We start from the raw sequence: 22,717 nt of genomic DNA, 5'->3' as shown, positions 1-22,717 counted from the left end.
ATACCAAAAGAGTTCATGTCTCTTGAGTAAATAAGTAATAGGGTTGTCTTTAAAGGAGAAAAAAACTAGTTAATTATAACAAAATTGTTTTTAATTAGGTCATACAACTCGAAACTGAAGATGTGGTGTCTCACCACAGTTTCATGTTTTAATGGATTATCATGTATAATTTTGAATGTTTTGTTTTCATACTGTGACATGAACTCAGTTTTTTTTATATATAGGAACCAGTCCCGTTCACAAACATTCATTGTAGGACTATATGAAATTTTTGTCTGTATTCCTCTTGATTGTTATATGATATATACTAACTTGGGTAGGCAAGTAGATGAAGCAATGAGGAATATTAAAACAACAGATAACTTCCATGCTTCTCCCCCATCCACAAACTTACTACAGGTTTTCCCCACCTCCCACCAGGGACGTAGCCCCCTTCCATTAGAAAAATGAATGGTGCATGCTGCTGTGCCACCACACCCAAGCCCCATTATAATGGTGGCACTTAGTTTGGAACCCCCCCCCCCCTTCCTAAAATCCTGGCTACATCCCTGCCCCCACTGCTACACTGAAAAACAATTCTGGTTGGCTTGCTGCTCATTCTGGGCTGCATGTTTTGCCCAGATTTTGAGTATATGCTTTTGGGAGGGCTGGGGTTCAAAACAGGCCGATGGTTATATGCAGTGGATTTGTCACCAGTGGTCCAGGCAACAGAGGGAGAGAAGATCTGCTGGACTTTTCCCCTTCCCCACTGCCATTCCCTTCTCCTTTTGTGTCTTGTCTCTTTAGATTGTAAGCCTGAGGGCAGGGAAATGTCTAATTAACAATTTGTAAGCCGCTCTTCAGCCAGAGCGGGGAATGAATGAATGAATGAATAAATAAATAAATAAAAACTCGTATTGTGCATAAGCAGCTGTGTACATGCTGTGGTAATAATGTGACAAATAGTTACATAGAATTTTGTCTGCAAAAGTTAGAAGAAACTGTAAACAGTATAGACACAACTAGCTTTATCTGTGTGTCTTGCATCTCCTTTATCAATTAATTGGCCCTGCTCCTTCTTCTCTTAATTCTTAGGGACCATTGGGCATTAAAGGTGAATAAGATAAGCAGAGATAAACAGAGAGGAATTCTGCAGCTTCTGCTTCCCTGTAGAAATATTTAGGGTAGAGGTGAACAACTGCCAGGGTTTGGAGACTGCATTTTCTCCCTGCTGACTTACACCCCATTTTAACCTCCTCTGCTGCCATTCCCAGAAATTTGTCACCTGAAAACAATTTTGCTTATACTAAATAATAATATCTCAGAATCTCCAGGTGTGTGTTTGGGGGCATTTTAGAGATCTTTCACTTGCCCTTTTAAGGCCTCTGTGGGTTTTTTGTTCAAAACAGAAAGTGAATATACAGTCGCCCCTCCTAACTCTCAGATCTCAGATCTGTGACCTCGATTATGTGTGGAGGGGCGACCCACATTAATTCTAATGATGCGTGCACCCGGGCCTATGAGGCTTAAATACGCGTGAGCCTCTGCTTTCGCTGGGGGTGGGTGTGTCCGGAATTGATCCCCCATGCAAACAAAGGGCCAACTGTATAGTCACATTGTATTTTGATTTTTTTAAAAAAAATTTTTTTTAGCCCCCTCAAGTAGTAGCAAAATGGCCAGTGGCAACCCCTAAAGGCTTTGAGCATACTGGCGTGTACTGTTTTTTTCAGCCCATGGGTAGATGCAAAGAACTTTGGGGCTGTAAAAATGGTCTTTAGGGAATGTGGATTTGTTTACCCATGATTTAGAGGATACAGATACAGATACAGAGGATACAGATTTATTTGATGAAATCAGCTGTAATCAGTTTAAAAAAATATATCAACACAAATGTTAGTCTGTAACACGGATGAGCAACAGGTGTGAGGGATAGGGTCGCATGCTCCTTTCTAGGATCCCTGAAGACTGCACCTCATTTAGCAGGGTTGGGGGGAAAATGTTTTTTATTTTTAAAAAAACAAAAGAAAACTTTTGAGCAGTTTAAACCTTTTTTTGTTCAAACCAGTTTTTTTGCATTAATGTTTTCATTAAAAAAATTACATCCTGCTTATTATATTAATACTGTGAAATATTTTATGTTTTAGAAAACTTGATCAAATGTGCTGCAGTGCTTTCTGACATGAACATCCAAAGTTATTAGGCTTTGATATGATTTGCATCCTTCCATAAAACACCAATTTGTTATTGTTGTTGTTAGCTGCCCTGGAGTCAACCTTGGCTCATGGCGACCCTGTGGATGAGATATCTCCAAAATGCCATGTCCTCAACCTCTCTGCTCAGGGCTTGCAGGCTCAGGCCCATATCCTTCCTGATTGAGTCCATCTAGCATGCAGTCCTCCTCTCTTTCTGCTGTCTTCCACCTTTGATAGCACTATTGTCTTTTTAAATTATTCATTTTTCCTCATGATGTGGCTAAAATACGAAAACCTCAATTTAGTCATCTTGGCTTCCAGAGATAATTCAGGCATTATCTGTTCTTGGACCCATTTGGTTGTCTTCTTGGCCATTCAGGTTGATCCAAATGAGTTGATTTTCCTTTTGACTGCTTTCTTCACTGTCCAACTCTCATATCCATGTGTGGTGATGGGGAATATAATGGCTTGAACAATCCTCACTTTAGTGTTCAGAGTTATATCTTTTCATTTTGAATTCAAAATTATACTTAGCTCTTTGCTGTTGTTAACCTGCTTCGGGTAGACCCAACTCATGGCATCTCCAAGACACCAGACCTCTACTGCTCTGTTTAGATCCTGTGGTTACAGGTCCGTGGCATTCCTGAGTGAGTCAAGCCATTTGGTTTGTGATCTTCTCTTTCTACCTCCTTCTATGTTTTGTAGCATTATTGTCTTTTCTAATTAGTCAAGCCTTCTCATGATCTGGTCAAAGTATGACAGCCTCAGTTTAGTCATCCTGGCTTCCAGGGAGAGTTCAGGCTTGATCTGTCCAAGGACTAGTTTGTTTGCCTTCTTGGCCATCCATTGTATCCTCAGCACTCCTCTCCAGCACCACATCTCAAATGAATTGATCTTCTTTCTGCCCACTTTCTTCACTATCTAGCTCTCACATCCATAAATGGTGATGGGGAATACTATGGCTTGTATGATTTTGAATTCAGTGCTAAGTTGTTGTATATCTTTACACTTTAGGATCCTTGTTTAGTTATTTCATAGCTGCCCTTCCCATTCCTACTTATCTTTGAATTTCTTGACTGCAATTTCTATTCTGTTCAGAGTTTGATCCAATGTATGGCAACCTTTAACTATTTTGATTTTTTCATTATCTAGGTTGAATTCATGCAGATCCTCTGTAGCCATTATTTTTGTTTTCATTATGTTTTCTTCATTTAAGCCAGCCATTGCACTTTTTCTTTAACTTAGTAATTGTTCCAAGTGTATGATGTTTTCTGCTAGTAGCATTGTGCCATTCGCATATCTTAGATTGTTGATGTTCCTTTCTCCTATCTTCCCTTTTCCTTCTTAGCTCTACTTGTTGATAATTGTCTTAGAATAATTCCTAGGTTATCTGTAGTGGATGATTAAAGGTCCTCCCTACTTGAACACTCCAGAGAGCAGCACCATATTTACAGGCAATGTTTATAATTGTTTCCATTTTCTCAGGAAACTCACTGCAGACCAGCAGCCAATAGCTCACATATCAGTACAGTAGACACTGTGATCATCTTAGGTGATGTTTGAAATTTAAAGTTTATGCATGCCTGAGTCATTTCACTAATTCACAAATCCTGTACTAGTACAGTGGTACCCCGGGATACGAATTGATCGCGTTACGAAATTTCCGGGATACGAAAAAGTTAGATTGGAAAAAACTGTTCCGGGATACGAAGGTTTTTTCGGGTTACGAAATTTTTTTCGGCGCGAAATTCAAACGCGCGGCTTGCCAGCGCTAACGGAAAGCCCTTTTCGGCTTGCGAAATGCATCGGGTTACGAACGGCGCGGCGGAACGAATTAATTTCGTAACCCGAGGGAGCACTGTATATCTATGTGTGAGCGTGTGTCAATATGTCCAGATTCTATTCCAGTGTGGAGTTTTCTACAGTTGTATCCTGAAAAGTTACTTTATAGAATCTTTTTGTTGCAATTTACAGATCCAAAGGCAGAAACAAGATTATATATAATGATAAATGATTTTGAGTTCCATGTGTACAACCGCTCAGATCTTTATGGTCAGCTTCAGGAATTGTTTGGCCTGGATCCAACCATCATTCCTCCAAAGAAAGATGATGAAAAAGCCCAGGAAAATGGGAGAGAACAAGCACACACAAATCTTGAAAGGTATAGCTACTTATACCCTTGAGTCTCTTTGAATATTGTGTCTGATTTTTTTATTTTTATTTTGTGTTTCAGTTCTCTTGAATTACTAGTTATTTCTCTGAAGACTTTTAAGTAGCATGTTCTTGTTCCTTAAAAAATGTTTGGGTATAAACCTCTCCCTTTTTTATGTTACCAGGCCACTTAAAAATCTTTGGTCTGTTAGGTAACAGTTACTAGAACATTAAATTTTTGAGCTATGGAATACAGCAGACCATTGCACTTTCAAGCTAGTTGGAAAATGTGTTTTTATTTAAGAGTGTAATAAAATGTAAATATGTACTTGTTAGAACTTAAGATTACTGTTTTTTGAACAAGAACAGCTGTATTTGTTAACATACCATATTACTGACATGTTTCTGAACTATTATTATTCCCCTTTCAAAATTCCCCTTTTTTGTATATGAGTAAATCTGATTACTTGTTCCTAAGTTGTATATTCTCTTTTCCAATAGATAAAATAATATAGCATGTGACTGCCCACACCTTGTACTCCTCTTTCATTGTCATTTGAGGTACAGTGGGTAGGAATGTGGAATACGGCCTTCACAGCGGTGCACAAGTTGTGGAAATTTTTGTCTCCTCAGACTTTTCATTTCTTTGGACATGTTAAGACATCAGCATGTTTTTTTGCTTAAGTCTCTTCTACTTTTTTTATACCATTCTGCCATCATTTTTCATGTATCAGATTGTTTTGTGATACTGAGGTTCATTAACTGCCCTTGTGCAGTCTATATGGAAAGTGTACGGTTAAAACACTGGGAAAATTCAAGAGATAAGAATTTTGGGTAGAATAATACTTCCTCCTCCCTGCAAGTGCTCTAGAGTCTCCTGTGGTGTTGGGCACTGGTGATTTTCAGTCATCTTCAACAGGAAAGAGGTAGTGGCACTTCTCTAGTTCAAAGTCAAGACGAATTAAATGATGCTAGTACTTTGCCTAGCATTAATTTACTGCTAAATACTTTTCGTGCTGCAGCTGAAATTCTTTTTTAAATAAAGCTTATTGAATCTACCTGCATCTTGTCTTTCCTTTTAAAATTATTGTAATTAACTCTAGCAGAAAGCATTTCCAGGAGATTAATGGCATAAGACATCTCTATAGAGCATTACCCAGTCAATTGTTCTTGCACAACACATTACTGTTCTAAGATCATTTTTGCTTAAATGAACATCTGAGAGAGAGTACTACATTATAATATCTAAAATGCTAATCAGCTCAGTGATAGATATTACCAGTTATGATGGCTTCTTTGAGAGTGCCATTTATAGGGGAAACTGGCTTCCTGCTGTGTTTGAGACTTTCCAGGAATATCCTTATTTCATCTTGTTTTGGGAGTATTTCATCAGCTGCCCATGATAGATTGATATCCTGATGCCTAGCTCTAATAGGAACACAGGAGTCCCTCGCCTATTGGGCTTGTTAGAGACCATGCTATTGTTGAAAAGTGAAAATCGTTGAAATGCAGAACTATTATGTGCTCTGGTCCCTAAGCTGTCCAATAAGTGAAGGGCCCAAAGAAAAATGCCAAACTTTCCTCAGGAAAGAATGGAATCACTGACACACAAACACACAGAAACCCTTTCCTTGAACTCAGGGAGTGGCATTTTCCTCTTTCCACCCCCCCACCCCACTCCCTAATGGTACAAGTTGACTACTCACACTCAGGTTGACCAGATGCCCTCCGTTTCCAGGACATATTCTACATTTCAATAATAATAATAATAATAATAATAATAATAATAATAATAATAATAATAATAATAAATTTTTTAATTTATATTTTCTTGCCTCTCTTGGGTGGATCGAGGCGGGATTACAACCTAATATAAAAATACAAGTACAAGCACAATGCTAAAATACATAAAGAATTAGCAATTAAAAACAGCATATCGAAAAGCGACTGTGGAGTAAGATATTCCAATCCTGTTCAAAGGAGGTGGATCTGTGTGTTTTATACAAGATCGGGTGGGTATGCTCGCTGGAAGAGATCCATCTTAAGTGCCCTCTTCAAGGTCTCCAAGGAGGTAGTAAGACGGATCTCCTCCGGGAGACTATTCCACAATCTTGGAGCAGCTATAGTAAAAGCACTTTGGGAAGTTGAGGCTAGTCTAGTTGTTTTTAATTCCAGCAAATTTGTCCCCGTTGTCCTGAGAGTGCAGGGTAGTTTATGTAGGGAGCTGTGTTCCCATAAGTAACTTGGGCCCAAGCCATGTAGGGCTTTAAAGGTAATAACCAACACCTTGTATTGCGCCCGGAAGCAAAATGGTAGCCAGTGAAGATCTTTTAAGATTGGTGTTATATGGTCAACCTTCTATTCAGGAGGAATTTCAAAATGTCCTCCATTTTGAGCATGACAAAGAAGCATAAATTTATATTTACATTACCAAAGAGCTAAGTATCATTTTGAATTCAAAATGAAAAGACTAGGATTGGGAAAGGCAGCCATTTTTGTAATAGCCTACATTATCCTTGAATGTCATACATTTTCTGGTGCCTTGTCCTCCTTTGCAGTTATGACATCTGGTCACCCTACTCACACTCTGCAGGAGACTCCTCTACCCTTTCTTGGTCAAGGGAGAGTGAAGAGCACAGAAAGGGGAGAGATGACACAGCGGCAAGTGAAGAGAGTGAAATGGCTGTGCGGAGGTGTGTGTGCATGCATGTGCGCACGTGTGCACATACACTGAATGGAGCTGGGCTGATATTTTCTTTTCCTCTGGCCAGCACTGGGGATGGAGGTGAAGAGGCTGACAAAACCAGCGGAGACATGCACGAGTGTGTGCGCGTATGCACACTCATGCACATGCATACGCACACCTCCCCTATAGACAAAAAGGACTTCACAGACATACTCCATTAGGGTTCTGCGCTTTCTATAGGCAAGAGGTGGGACTGCACATGCGAGTGCTTCCATGCAAGCGTTTGTGGTTGATTTGGTGCCTCCCCCCCCCAGACTGCTTTGCAAGCAATGTACTCATGAGCAGTTCCATGTAAGCCTGATGAAAGACCTGATCGAATTAATGAAACTTGTTGGTAATTTGAAAGCGTCAAAACAGCAAGTTATCCAAAGAAAAATGCCATCAAAAAGCAGGGGACATCCTTAGTTCTGTGCTAATCCCCATATGGATTTACTTAATTTACTGGTGTTAGTTCATCTGTACTTCTAAGAAGCTAAGAAGGTTTAAACTCTTATGAGATGATGTTTCAGCAGCAACCAGAATAACACAGTAGAGTTGTATGTTGCATGCACTTGGCTTTTTCATGTTAGCAATAGCAAGTACATTTCTATACTGCTTATCAGTGCACTGAAAAACACCCTAAGCAATGTGTAAACTAGTTGCCCCCATCAAGCCGGATACTCATTTTAGCAACCTTGGAAGGATGCAAGCCTGAGTCGAGCTTGAGCCCTTGGCTGGTACTGAACTCACAATCTTGTGGTACTACAGGCATTTAACCACTGCGCCACTAGGGCAATATAGTTCATACTACAGTGTTTATGCATTCATGAGGCAATATTAATAAATGTATACTCAGTCCATTATATGGAACTGTGATTCATTTTCAGTATAAATCTGGCTTCTGCATACAATTGGGACATCAGTGAGGATGATTTTGGCTGTGTTGATTAACTAAATTTCATTTATTTTTCTCCTTTAGTGTAAAAGCAAAAAGTGAATCTCTTGACCCTTCATCATCGTGGAGATCTCTTATTCCTGTAATTAAGGTTAATGTTAGCACAGTAAGTAAAATATGTCTTGTTTGTCTGAATTTTGCCTTTTATTCCTCTGAATTTTAAGTAATCATAATATTTAATTTGGATCTTTGAGAAGTACATTTAGAGGGCACATAACAAGTCTGTCTGACATATAAATACATGGCTTCCTGGAGTTCCTACGTTGGCATTTCAAAAACAGAATTAGGCTGAAGCTAAATGCTTTGTCAGTGATGAGTCTGATGCTGGAAACAGAAGATCTGTATTCTATTTTATTGCTTCTTGTGCCATTTCACAGGCTGCAGCTTGTAAGGGCAGAGAAACTCCTGGCCTGATGGTGTCACACACTGAGACTCCATTTACTTTATATGTTTCTATTTATCTTAGGATACTGTTTTCCGTGGAAGCTCAAATTTACCATAATGTCTTGTTACATCCTTGGCATTCAGTATTTTCATGATTAAGAATACAGCAACAGATTCATAATTGCTTAGGTTCTGATTCATAGATGGCTCATTTGAGGAGTTTCCGCTGAATAGAATTTTGAATAATTAAGTTTTCTTGGCAGGATGTGTCTACTGTCAATAATTCATCAATATAAATGCTTGATTATTTTCCCACTACTTGATTCAGGATAGTTCTCAGAAATATATGTTTAATTGATGCTTGGTAGATTGAACTTCAAGAACTGTGGTGCAATGTAGTGTCCATATTTTAATCAAAAAGACACTAGGATGGCCAGATATAAATAGACGTGGAATTGATCCAGTACTTAGAATTTTTTGCTATTTCATTTCATATTAAAGGATGCATGGTTTTGGACATGATTTGGAGGATTTCACACTTGAAGGTGGCGAAGGGCTTTCAGCTGCTTGGCAGTGTTCAAACAGTTATATTTTCAGACAGTTCTATGTATTTTCTGGGTCTTTTTAAAATAAATTGATATAAATTGTTTATGTTTGTGTAATCCATGTAAAGAGGAACAATTTACACGGTTTTTTACACAGTTAAAATAAAACAATATTTCAAATCACCGTTATTTCTTTACACAGGATGATTTCTGTGATGAAGAATTACAAGCTAATATGCAGTTGTCTTTCTCTTAAAATAGGGCCGTTTAGCCTTTGGGAATCATTATCAGCCTCAGACCCTCTGCATTAATTTTGATGATGCTTTCTTAACTTACACTACAAAGCCACCTTCAAGTCACCTTGACCAGTTTATGCATATTGTCAAAGGAAAATTGGAAAATGTAAGGGTTATGCTTGTTCCAAGTCCAAGATACGTTGGACTCCAAAATGACGAGTAAGTAATTACAAGCTGAAACATTACTTTATGTAGACTATTCTGACCCACTTATAACAAATTCAGTGTTGATTCCAGACAATACTGGTTTAGAAAGTACTTCTTTACACTGTAGAATATCTTTCCGATTATTTTGTACCTTTTAGGTCATTATTTTACTTGGGCTGGGGAATGTGGTGGGGTGTTTTAATAAAGAGGTGAGTAGCCCATGGCCCTCCAGATGCTATTGGATACAACTTCCATCAGCACAAATAAGCATAGAGCAGTGATGGTGAACCTTTTAGAGGCCGAGTGCCGAAACTGTAACCCAAAACCCACTTATTTATTGCAAAGTGCCGTGTCCCTCTGGCTTTCTAGTAACAAACTCTGGCAAACTCTGTGCTGGGGCGACGGCACATGTGCCCACACATAGGGCTCCGAGTGCCACCTCTGGCACGCATGCCATAGGTTCACCATCACTGGCATAGACAATGCTGAGCAATACTGGAAGTTGCTGATACTGTCCCACCGTGTTCTTATGTTCCTTGATTCACCTATTAGCATCCATGGCAATCTTGTTTCTTTAGAAAATGCATTTGAACTGATCATGGTATTTCTTGATATAGCATGACTTATGTAACAAGTTTGATAATTAGTATCCTTGTGTTATAAACAGGTTAATGAAGGTTAATAGTGAAGCCCCGTCCTAACTTCTTATTGATATTATTATTAGCTGTATAAAACCACTGCACAACCAAGCATTACTGTCTCAGATTACAATCCCATGCATGCTTGCTAACTCCAGTTGTGAAGTTCAGTGAAATGTATTCTCACATAGATATGCTATAGCATTGTATTATCATCTTTTTCAGATGTGCTAGTTATTAAGATGTGTTTGTTTTTAAACTGCACATTAATCTAAACTGTAAGAGTTTCCCCCAACTGAAGTCCAAATGTGAACAGTTTGATTCTGACAGATCTTTCAGAAAACTGTAAAATGCTGAAGTAGTTGTAAACCAGTAGTGAAATAATTGGGGAGGAGGGAACCTGGCATCTTTTAAATACTGCAGATTAATGTATTATGATGTGCTTGTATCTTTAAAATTACACACAATTCTTCACAATTTGGCTGTACCAGCAAACAGCTTAATGAGATGCTTACTCTGAAATAATTGTTGTTAACTTTAGCAAGGAACAATTCCACTGCATGTACAGCCTGATTATTGTATAGATGGCTAAAATAATTTTATTTTGTAGGAATTTTTGTTATCAAAAGTGCAAAATTAATGAGCAGTCCCTTATTACCTGTATATAAAATATAGATATCCTCAAAGTACAATAATTTTGCACCTTATGTATGCATTTGTTATACTTTTGGTCTAATTACTGAAGATTACATATCCCAATGGGATCTGGATTCTATTTTAGCCAAAAGAAGAAGAAAAATCATTAACACATTAAGAATGGAATATAGGGCAAGGAGAAAGCAATTTTTCTTTTAAAAGAGCAAATGAAGTGTTCAATCAAGAAAGCAAAAATTAAAGTTTTGCCATTGAGATGGGACAAATGACAGTTGGAGGTCTAACCATATATTTTAATAAGTTTAAATGCTTTAAACTAATCTGGTGTCTTGCCAAAATGGGATTTAAAGGCTTTTAATAAAAACACGGAGGATTTAAAAGTAAGTAATGTGTTATTTTCATAATATTTAACAACATAATACTGATCTAATCAGATTAAAAATGTCCTAGATCAGTACAAGCATAAATATAGTATGATGATACAAATACAGATTTTTTCCCTCTTGAGCAAGCTCTTTAAAGTTTTATGTTGTGTTAATTTATAAAAAACCAAAAACTCTGAGTGCACATACAGGGATTTATTTATTTATTTATTTAGGTATTTATTTCCCACCCTTCAGCCCTAATGGCTCTCAGGGCAGCTTACATTTATTATTATTTTTTAACCAGACAGTTCCCTGCCCGCAGGCTTACAATCTAAAAATAGCTATGTTGGCCACATAGCAAAGTAAAATAACATCCAAAACCCACAAAAAATGATACATTGATTGGCCAACTAAAATGCACAGGATACATGTTGCAAGCATTCAAAACTCCACTGGCTTCTTCATCAGGCAAAAATTCTGGCCATGTGGGTATTTCAGGGGGGCAAAATAGTTCCATTAGAAATACAAAAACAGATGTTTCTCTTCAGATCCAAATTGCCTCAGTCCAGCCTGCATGAATGTCCCTCCAACAACACCTGAACTGAGAACAGCAGCATCTTCAAATTGCAGACCTATGATTAACGTGGTCATAGTTTTTTTTCTTCTCCTGTGTGATTTTTAACATCTTTGCCTTATGAAGATGCCAGTGGAGCTTGAAAAGCTTGCATCATTTATTTTGTGCATTTTGGCTGGCCAATATATTTCTTTGAGGAACTTTTAAGGCTCCTAAATTTCAGTGGCTGCTTGAGGACATGCTAGTGAGAATGGTCTCTCTCTGGCAGGTTTTCTGTGCAATGCCTGTAATAGAGTAGCTTGCTTCTAAAAAGTTGCTGAAACTTGGTGCTGTCCATGTACTGAAGTGAGAGGCAAATACAGTAATTGAGAATTCTGTTTTGTTTGTAGTTATAGTCTACGAAGTACTTTGGCATAGTCTAAAGTAGATAAGGTAGAAAAATAGCCAGATAAGAGCAGTTGATGAGAATGCAGAAGCCAAGAAGCATTTTCTGTTCAGTTAACTATATAAAAGTGTAAGCTCTGTCTTTCTAGTAGATTTCAGTATCCGTATTGTTAGTTTCAACACCTTTCCCCCCCTAACATTTCTTTAACAGACCACCAAGATTAATGGGAGAAGGCTTTGTTGTGATGCAGTCAAATGATGTTGATATTTATTATTACATGGATGAACCAGGTAAGCGTTAGACTGATGATAAGGGTGACACCATTTGCAGATGCTTAATCTGCATTTGTCTATATAGCAAATATTTGTTTCCAGGGCATTTTGTTAAATGAAGAAAATGACGGTGTAAACAACAGTTCTACACACATTTGCACACACTCAATACAACCCAATGCAATTCCAATTTCCCATTCAGCTGTTTGTAACAAGAATTTGATAATAATTTTCAGTGCCATTCTTATATTTCCATAGCTAACTTTCCCATCAAAGCCCTCTGCACCCCTTGAATTATGCTTTGGAGGGTTGTGGGCATGATCTTCATTTCCCCAATTTTCAAGCAATGGAAGATGGAGCAAGAGTATACTATTTCTTTATACTAATTTCTTCAACAGTCAGGAAAGTATTTAAACTCCAGAGGTGCTATTCCACCCTGGCGTTCCCTCAAGTAAGGGGGTGCACATATCTCAAAACCTTTTGAAGCTCTGGGGTCATTCATTGTTGACTAAAATTCCCCTATAGAATATAGAACATAGTGATAAACTTTTTTTCCGGACTAATATATTATCTGTATCCTTTAATCCCTCATATGTAACAAAACCGTCTGTTACCTGAGGGAGTTGAGTTAATCTCTGTGACTCTGATGAACCTTGATCAGGCATCAGATTAAGATAGAGTGTTGTGCAGCAAACAGTAAGAGTCATATATATTAAAAAATCTAAAATTAAGTTGTATGTGCTTGCTTGAGACTGTGCTTAATCTTAGAGATTTGTTTTGTTAAGTGATTACAGTTAAGGCAGGGTTGGACAGCTGTCAACAGTTGAAAGGCTGCATTTATTTTCTGTGGCTCTTGAGCAGGCTGTAACTCTTCCATTCCATTCCAGGGCTTCAAAAGGTTTTGGATGTTCTATTTTACTTTTTTCTAGCAGTGGGGTCAAAATGATCCCCATGCTTCTGGTTGACTTTCTGTTTTAATGAAGGTGTCTTATGGTCTTAAAATAGTCTGGGGGACATGGATGTAATAGGTCATTCTTGAGATGGCATGTAGGAACAATGGACTATGCTTGTATTGTTCCTGTGTGCCAACCAGACTGGCAGGAGCTCATGTTCTCTTTTGATTATAACTGTTCACCTCCTTGTCCTTCCCAACAGTTTTGTCAAAGAAATTCAGGGGCGCCATGTTAAGGTATGGATGGACAACATGACTTTCTGAACTTATATATTGAACCAGGGAGGCCTGCATTCTACACCTCTAACATAAGAATTGAACAGATTGTTTAGATGGGTGGAAAGGAATTAGGAGTCAATTATAACAGTATATTTTAAGGGACTTTTTAACATCTGAGCAGATTACTTGAATCAAAACAGATTGCTTCCAGGAGACTGGGCTCTACATTTTGTAGTATTCCAGCAGTTGCAAAAGAGGTGGGGTCCATTTCAAGTAGACGTTTGTATCAACCAAAAATACCAAGCTAAAAAGGTATTTTTAATAGATGGAGATGGAGGTGCAGAGGCACACAATGCATCGACAGTTATGGCCAGAAAGTTGTCATCATACCTTTTCACTGGTCTGGATTTTAGTTGATTTGTCAGTGAATTTGAATTTATGTAAATTTGAGGATAGGTTATCACTGACTTTGAACTCTACATTTCTGCCAAAGTGTACAGTACAAATGGTGATACTTGAGATTATTTATTTTTCTAATGTCTGCCCAAGTCCAAAGCATCCAGAAGAGAGTAGGTGATGCACTGCAGATGATAGAAGAGTGATAGAAGTTTATTTGAAGAAGACCTCCACATTTAGACACACAGAATCTCCATTTGTTTCTTATAATCCTAAGAGTTTAGGGGAAAGTGTTTCAAAAGCAGAAATTGGCAGGTGGCTAAAGGCATGTATTTTCCAGTGTCATGATCTGGAAAACAAGTCTAGACCATGCAGTGTTTGGCCTCACTCTACAAGATCCATAGTTAAGAGTGCAGTGTATTCTGTGCTGGGTTCTTTACCCAACATTTGTGAGGCTGTGGGTTGGTCAGAACATTTAACATTTGTGAGCCACTATAAACTAGGTAAATATAAGTCATCACAGATACCTTTTGGCAGCACTGTGTTGCATGCCATGGTTTCAAGGTAGTATTCCTATCCATAATAGATGAACTTGATAAATCCCAATCATAGTGGATTGTTCCTCCATGCCATCCTGAGAATGACAGGTTGGACTTACTGTGATTGTTCATTCAGAGATGGCAGGAGTATCAATCCACACCCATTCTTAGTTAGTTAGGTGATATGGTTTTGGTGTATGGGTAGTGGAGGTTAATAGGTTAGTTAAGCCTGGATAATCAAACTGTTGGGAAGGGCAAGGAGCTAAACAGTTACAACCCAAAAAGAACATGGGCTCCTGCCAGTCTAGTTGGCATGCAGGAAAAACCCAGTTGTAGTGAATTGATCCTCCTGGCATGCCAGAATGAACAATCTTGCTAAGTCTAACCTCAAATAAGGAATTTGGGGGCATGCAGAGGGTCCTTCAGAGATTCAAAACAATCCTGGGAATACATGCAACTTCTGGAATGCACTATTCACATTCCTGATGTAAGAATTCAACCTACATTGAGATATGAAATAAGCATCAGTCATACATGTTCCTTCTTGTTTATATATTTCTTCTTCGTGGTCTCTGCGAATCATACAAATGGGTTTACTGCCATATATATATATATATATATATGGAAAAAATAACATAATCTCTGGAAAATCCATTTTTTTTTTAAAAAAAGGGATTTGTTTCTATGATAGATAATCCTGATTTTTTTTGATGGCTATATTGACTATATTCTTGAACAGAGATTTCTTTGAACCGTACTTACTCAAGGTCACAGTATAATTTTCAGTGATATGTTTGAAACTCTGTTTTGGAGCTCTTGCAAACACTTGTGTGTGTATCATTGTGAGCTTGTGATACATGTATCAATTACACAGTGTTTCATATATATTTTGGCTAATTAAGAATAAATTATAGGATAGGTGATATGTTTTTTTCTGAGTATGTATTATTTGAAAACTCTTTTTGCTGTTTTCCAAAATGCAGGCCTTGTCCCTGAAGAAACAGAAGAAAGTAATGAGGGAGAAGCAAGTAATGAAGATAGTAAACTGCAAGATCTCCCACCCTGTTGGGGGCTAGATATAGTTTGTGGCAAAGGAACAGATTTCAACTATGGCCCATGGGCTGACAGACAAAGGTATTATCTGGATGTTTTTTGTTTTACCTGTGTCTGCTTTAGATGGTCAAGAATATAAACCAAAATGGTTCCAATAGAAGCCTAATCAAATGACTGCTACCTTTTGTTTTATTTTAAATTGTGCACAAAATTTTGTGTAATGGAACCACCACAGTAAATGATAAGCAACCATTGTAGGACTGGGGGGGGGGCAATTTTCAGCTTTTGGACTTTGTTGGGGATCTCATTTCAAGATAATTACACTCGTCCCTCCACATTTGCGGCTTTGACTTTTACGGATTTGATTATTCACAGATTGTATTAGTATGTTCTCTGTAGGAATATCTAGGTCCTCCAGTGCAACTCTATGGTCAACTTTAACCAAACGTCACACTAAAGGACCTAGAGATTCCTAGAGAGAACACTCCACTAGGCATTTGTGAGTCCTCCAGAGCAATTCTATGCTCAGTGTCTGGCAGATGTTGACCATAAACACAAATGTGGATGGACCACTGTAACTCCATTACTCTTCTATTTTCTTTTCAGGGATTGCTTGTGGAAATTTTTTTTCCCACCAGATTACCAAGTCATGAAAGTTTCAGAAATTCCGCAGCCTGGGAAGCCACGTCAAATCCTTGCTTTTGAGCTCCGTATGAATATCATTGCAGATGCCACTATTGATTTCCTCTTCACAAAAAATAGGGTAAATCATAATTGGATATAAGGTTTTGAAAGATAAGCTAATTCCTGTTAAGCATGCGTGTGTGTGTGTGTGTGTAGTTACTTTTATCATTATGGATTTTGAACTGTCGATAAGTCAAGGGTAAAATTTAGGATATATAGGACAAGGCAAAGGAAAACAATGCCAAAGAAATTGGAAAATTCTAATAGGCATAACTATTTGTGCTCAACCTAAAGTCTGAATGGACTTTTCTTTCTTTTGCCTTTCCATTTTTTTTTGACGTGTGTGCGTTTTCTTAGCCCTGCCTGTGCCTGATCACCTCCCTACATATTACACAGCCATTATTTACTGCAGCTCAGTAAATAATGGCTGTGTAATATGTAGGGAGGTGATCAGGCACAGGCGGGGCTAAGAAAATGCACACATGTAAAAAAGAATGAAAAGGCAAAAGAAAGAAAATGGCAGGGTTACGGGTGCCATGTGTTCTTATGGTACAATAAAAGTAGGATACACAATGAATTTATGGATCACTAAGGAAGCTTTTACTAAAGGTTAATTTAGCTACTTTTTTCTAATCTCTCATTGTACTTTCTGTTACTGTTATACTACCTTGTACTTAACATTTTATCTTTCTTTTATTATTTATGTTTATTTTTGTTATTAATATGTAAGCTTCGACTATTTTGACAAATATATATACAGTGCTCCCGCATCATATGCGGGCGCACTATATGCGGCTTACATCTTACACTGAATCCGCACGACAAAGGAATGAATGGCGTGCACGCCAATGAGTGCACGCTCTACTGTGCCGCAAGCACAAGCCCCATTATATTGAATGGGGCTCGAGCATATGCATTTTTTGCCTTACGTGTGTGTGTGTGTGTGCCTGGAACAAATCCCCCATGTAAGGTAAGGGTCCACTGTACACACACACACACACACACACACACATGCATTTTTTCTGTATGTGTAAAATCCTTCTTAGTTAATTCCTAGTAGCACAATTTGTCTAGTTTCCTATGAAGTCTGTCAGTATCCTAAATGCATAATGTTTTTTCATGAAGTGTAAGAAATCTGCTATTGCATAGATGAGCCATGGCCACATTATTTAGGGCATTAACAATCATTAATTTTTGTAGCTGTTACTCATTTCTCTGCTAATGGCCTCTAATGAATACGTAACATGCCTTGGATATTAAATGACATTTGTTTTAATGTTGTTGCATTTCTTAGGTTTTTAATTTTAACATGTTTTTAATCAACTATGGCCTACTAACTCCTTTTCATAAATTGCAGGTGGATTCGACATGAGCCGCTCTGATAGCCTTTAGGGCTGAAGGGCGGGGTATAAATACCATAAATAAATAAATAAATAAAATGATGCTGATAGCTTAGTGTTAGTGAAAATAATTGAAACAATGTCTGGTTTTTATTGGCAGGAAACTAATGCTGTACATGTAAATGTTGGAGCAGGCTCTTATTTGGAAGTTAATATTCCCATGACTGTAGCTGAAAATGGTAGGTTGAGATTAAAAATGTTTTCCGTTCCTCAGGAAAAAAATTGTATTGTGATAATAGTGTAGCCTCCCAAATATCCTCACTTGCAGAAAAAGGGTTCCGTGAGATTGTGAATATTGAGTTATGCATCTCTAAATAATTAAAGCATTTCCTAAGGGCAAAATTCTGGTGGTTATGATCTTTAAACCCCTATGAAACTTGGGTCCAGAGTATCTGAAAAACCATATCTTCTTGTATGAGCCTGCTTGAGGTTTAAGATTTGTGGAGGAGAGTTTTCTCTTGGTCCCATCGCCATCACAGGCATGTTTGATGAGGATATAGGAGAGAGCCTTCTCAATAACTGTTATTAAGCTTTGGAACTCCCTTCCCCAGTGGTTCAGTTGGTCCCCTCCCTGTTGTCTTTTTGCCGGCAGGCAAAGACATTTTATTTAAGCAGGCATTTGTTGGTTTTTTAAATTTATTGCAGCAGATGTAGCGTTTAATAGGAGTATTTTATTAAGTTTTTAACATGTTTGTAAACTGTTTTTAACTGGTGAGTTTTAAATAGAATTGTGATTAAATTCTTCTTTAACTTTTGAATCAATAGCTTTTTAGCTGAACTTTGTTTTAAATAGTTGTGAGCCGCCTTGAATCCACTACAAGGAGAAAGGTGGGAGATAAATTAATTAAATAAAAATAGTGAATATAGCTGTACACATATTTGAAGTGCAAACAGCTTTCTTTTATTGTTAATTTTTTTGGGTGTTTGCATCTTCTCTTTAAGATTTATGGAATTAATTTAGGATCAGGATATATCAGTAATACCTACTTAAGAAGACCTTTCTATTATATTCTTGATTTTACTTGGTTTTGTACAGCACCGTGTAGATTTACGGCGCTTTATAAATAAAGTTAATAATAATAATAATAATAATAATAATAATAAAAATCAATATAAACAAGTTAAACACTGAAGAATGCAGAAACATCTGAAAGTATAAATTAAATGAAGTATTCATTAAAATTGTCTTGCAGCATACAGCACCAGCTCCTTTCTTAATTAAAAAGGAGGCTACCTTTTAAGGTTACCTAATCAAAAATATGGTTACCTACAATCTGTAATTTTAAAATTGGTTCAGATTGTGTATTTGTTTATCATTGGTCAATAAAATAAGCCAGGAAGTTTTTGATAAAATTGTTTGTTTTACCTCTTATGAGACAGATGGTACATATTGATTCTTTTGTTCTTTTTACTAGGTTACTCTCCCACTATTAAAGGACAGCTTTTACACATAGATGCAACCAGCAGCATGCAGTACCGAACTCTCTTAGAGGCGGAAATGTTAGCTGTGAGTACAATGTATAGCATTGGAATAGTGCTTTAAAACTTACATAAAGACTAGGTATAATTGCATCATTATAATCATCAGTAGCAGTAGCAATAATAATGATAATTTATAATAATAAAATTCAAGCCAGATAACCTGGAACCTGTAATTTCAGATAGGAACATAGGAAGTTGCCTTATACTGGGTCAGAACTCATTACTGACAACATTAACTGGCTGCAGTGGTACTCTAGGCAAGTAAAATTGCCACAATGAAGATTGTAGAGGTGTCCTGTACTGTTAACGTTTGTGCAGAAGATAGAATTTCAGGAGGTGTTGCTTGCTATCTGGTTGCATGACAAGCAATACCCAATGAAATTCCCTTTTCTACACAACCTTCAAAGGCATAAGAGACTCCCCCAGTTTCCACTTTGACAACCTTATTAACAGAATTCTTTCCTAGTTTTACCTGGAGTTTCCTGGTTTTGTCTGGCACTCTCTTCCAAGCACTGACCAAACCTAAGCATGTATACCTTTGGTGTGTTCAGAGTGTCATGGTGGCCTAAGAAATTCAGTGATGTAGAAATCAGCTATTTTACTCGATAAAATAAAGGCTTTGGGTTGTTATAATCTGCAAGCTGCAGATTTTATGCAGATTTCATAACAAGTTCTCAGAGACTATACTGAGATCTAGCTTGGGGGTATGTGATCAGGTTGTCTCTTCTTGTGTGCTTTAGCACACTAAAGGTATAAATCCTCCCACACTTAAAATCTTAATATGAAATTTTTCTTTAAGATCCATCTTATGCAGACATTAATTTTGTCTCCACAAGGAGCAGGCCTTTTCCTATAACAGCCCCCAGTGATCTAGAACTTTTTAAAGATTCACACAGCCCTATGTCTGTTGCTTTTCTCATCACCATGAAAGCAGTATTGTCTGTTTAGCTAAACCTTCTGCAAATGCAAACAGTCAGGTAGCATTCAGTAGCATGCTGCGGATATGTAATAAGACAGAATTCTTGCATATCCCTAGTTTGTCTTAGTTGTTTGAATGCATCTGTGAACAGCCCATACTGCTTATTTCAATTTCTTTTGTACTTCCTGATGGTTCTAAGACATCTTACATATTAGACATTACTTTTTCCAGATCAGACTTCTTAATCTCATTGCAATATAGATTAACTAATGTGTTTTTTGTAGGGTAATGTAAAAGTAATCTTTTCCATATAGAAGACTCAAGACCAAAAGCTGTTTAACATCTGATGGTAATTTCAGTTGATATACAGAAGTTTACATATGAACAGTTACATGGTTTCCATTTAATCATGGCTGTTATACATTGTCATATTTTAAATGAATACTGCTTCTTGTGTATTTTGCTCAGTTTCACATTAATGCCTGCTATCCCCGAATATGGAACATGCCACAGTTGTGGCAATGTGAAGTTGAAGTTTATAAGGCAACATACCATTTCATCTTTGCTCAAAAAAGTTTTTTTACAGGTAACTTATTCTGTTTTTGTGTTTTATATATAATAGTATCAGTTTCAATATGGGGTGCTTCTTAATGACATTACAAAAAATATATTATTTTTCCTGTTCACTCTCTATTGCTTTAGACCTCAAAACTGATCTATAAAACATTTTTAACTATAAGGATCAAGAATATATGCCTGCATAGCAGTTTACAAAAGGAAATTTCGATGTGCAAGCCATTTAAATAATTTATGTCTCAATGGTTAGTCAGCTTTATTGTTTCGATATATGATGTTCACATTAAATTAAAAATACCGACTCCCTCCAAATCTCTCTCATCTCTTTTTGGACATTTAATTTAAATATTTCATTGATATTTGTTTAGCCAGTAAATCTGTTCCATCTGTTTCTTGTTTTGCTATGTAAGGTCAGAATATCTGATAGGAGTTCAATTGTATCAGATTAAAAGTATATTTTAAAATAGTAAAAAATGTCATTTAGATACCATGGTTTGGAGTACCCGAGTGTCGTTTGCTTGTTCTGGAGGTGGTGGCAGGGAGATTATCTTCCTCAGTCTCCCCCCTGTGCTTCCTGGAATCATCCATGAATAAAAGAAGCCCTTCCTTTCTTGGAGTGTCAGTGTTCAGTCTAGATCTAACCCTATGTCTATAGTTGGATAAATACAGAAATTATCTGTATTCAAATGTCCAGTTCATTTTTAAGAAGGCCTTAAGACACCATGAGATTAAAACAGATACGTTAGAATTAGACGTTGTGCTTACATGTTCCAAAGAAATAAATAGATTTTGCAAACTGTTAGTATTGAGATATCTTAAATGTTTCCAGTTTGGTTCTTATAACATTAACATTTTTGATAGCCCATTAAAGTATATTCCCCTCATCACCATTTGAACTTACTTTAATAGGCAAAGTCTATTTTGCCATTACTTTGCAGCATTGAATAAATCTACACAGTAATGTCAAAATAGAATTTTTGTAGTCTGTAGCTACTTGTTAAGTAAGATATTTTTGAATGATAACTAAACTTAGGTTTGTAACTGAAGTATAACCCACTAGGAATTTGATATGTTATCTTAATATGTTTGCCCTTTGATATACATTTGAAAATATTGTGTGTGTTTTAATTCAGACCAGAATTAACATGTTGAATGTTAGTGTTCTTAATTGTGAGTGTGAAATGTTAATATGGAGATTGCAGGGAGCTGCAGTCCAATAACATCTGGACAACACCATGATTCCCACATTTTTGTATACATTTAGCTAGAATAAGCCTAAATGAACACCATTAGATTTCTGTATTAAAATACAGTATTGAAATGTGACAAGGAATTGTTTTCTAGCATGAAAGTGGGCTAAGGAGGAGAATCTCTGTTTCCCTGTCTTCTCTTCCCCTTTAATTCACTGATATATTTGTGTATGTGCCTTCAAGTCACCTGTCAACTTATGTCAACCCCATGAATTTCATAGGCTTTTCTTAGGCAATTAATGCTTAGAAGTGGTTGTATAACAAAATGTTTTTGTGATTGGATAACTGATAAATGGGGATGTATGTAATGGTAGAGGTCATTTACATTTAAACTCTAGTTAGAATTTTGTCACTGAATCTTTTCAGTCAACAGAGAAGTTGATGACAACTTTTTTAATTTAGTGAAATATAATTGGTTTTACAAATTAGCCTATTATCATTGCAGTGACCTACAGAAACATGTCCACTTTATTTTTAGATTTGATTCAGGATTGGTCGAGTGACAGCGCTCCTGATATTTTCTCATTCGTTCCCTATTCATGGAATTTTAAAATAATGTTTCATCAGTTTGAAATGATTTGGGCAGCAAATCAACACAACTGGATTGATTGTTCCACAAAGCAACAAGAAAATGGTGAGAAACCGATGGCTTTAAAGTGAACATACTATACTATCTGTCAGTAGCGACTTGAGCACTCCTACCGCATGAGGCAGAAGGAGTCCCTTATCATATTTCCTGCCCTGTGTGCACAGTTGCACACTCTCCCCCCTCCATTGCTGTTTTTGTCACTGCTAACCCTTTGTCTCAAAGGAAGTAGGGTACAGGCTGGAAAGGCTGTTTATAGAACTGTGTCAGCTAGAACCTGAACATCTGGCTCTGCATACCCCTTTGTAACTATCCAGCCATGTAGAGCACCAATGGCTTTCTAGTATTAGGGGATCTTCCTAGAGTGGACGAGCACGTATTCACTGTTACTTAGCTTTT

The 22,717-nt window shown here is 37.2% G+C and overlaps 1 protein-coding gene across 11 annotated transcripts in view; it reads left to right on the top strand.

Annotated features, from left to right (window-relative positions):
• Positions 1-22,717, top strand: part of KIAA1109 (KIAA1109 ortholog) — a 154,510-nt gene that overhangs the window by 13,712 nt on the left and 118,081 nt on the right. For all 11 annotated transcript variants that reach the window (XM_042470608.1, XM_042470610.1, XM_042470617.1 and 8 more), the window contains 10 exons: positions 4,146-4,332; positions 8,027-8,108; positions 9,193-9,386; positions 12,201-12,280; positions 15,352-15,502; positions 16,028-16,184; positions 17,606-17,684; positions 18,921-19,012; positions 20,375-20,492; positions 22,211-22,366. In XM_042470608.1, the coding sequence (XP_042326542.1) occupies positions 4,146-4,332; positions 8,027-8,108; positions 9,193-9,386; positions 12,201-12,280; positions 15,352-15,502; positions 16,028-16,184; positions 17,606-17,684; positions 18,921-19,012; positions 20,375-20,492; positions 22,211-22,366 (1,296 nt within the window). The remainder of the gene's footprint in view (positions 1-4,145; positions 4,333-8,026; positions 8,109-9,192; positions 9,387-12,200; positions 12,281-15,351; positions 15,503-16,027; positions 16,185-17,605; positions 17,685-18,920; positions 19,013-20,374; positions 20,493-22,210; positions 22,367-22,717) is intronic.

This window comes from Sceloporus undulatus, chromosome 5 (assembly GCF_019175285.1).
Source record: "Sceloporus undulatus isolate JIND9_A2432 ecotype Alabama chromosome 5, SceUnd_v1.1, whole genome shotgun sequence".
NCBI lineage: Eukaryota > Metazoa > Chordata > Lepidosauria > Squamata > Phrynosomatidae > Sceloporus > Sceloporus undulatus.
The sequence above is the reverse complement of the archived record's forward strand: the minus strand, read 5'-3'. Positions and strand labels throughout refer to the sequence as shown.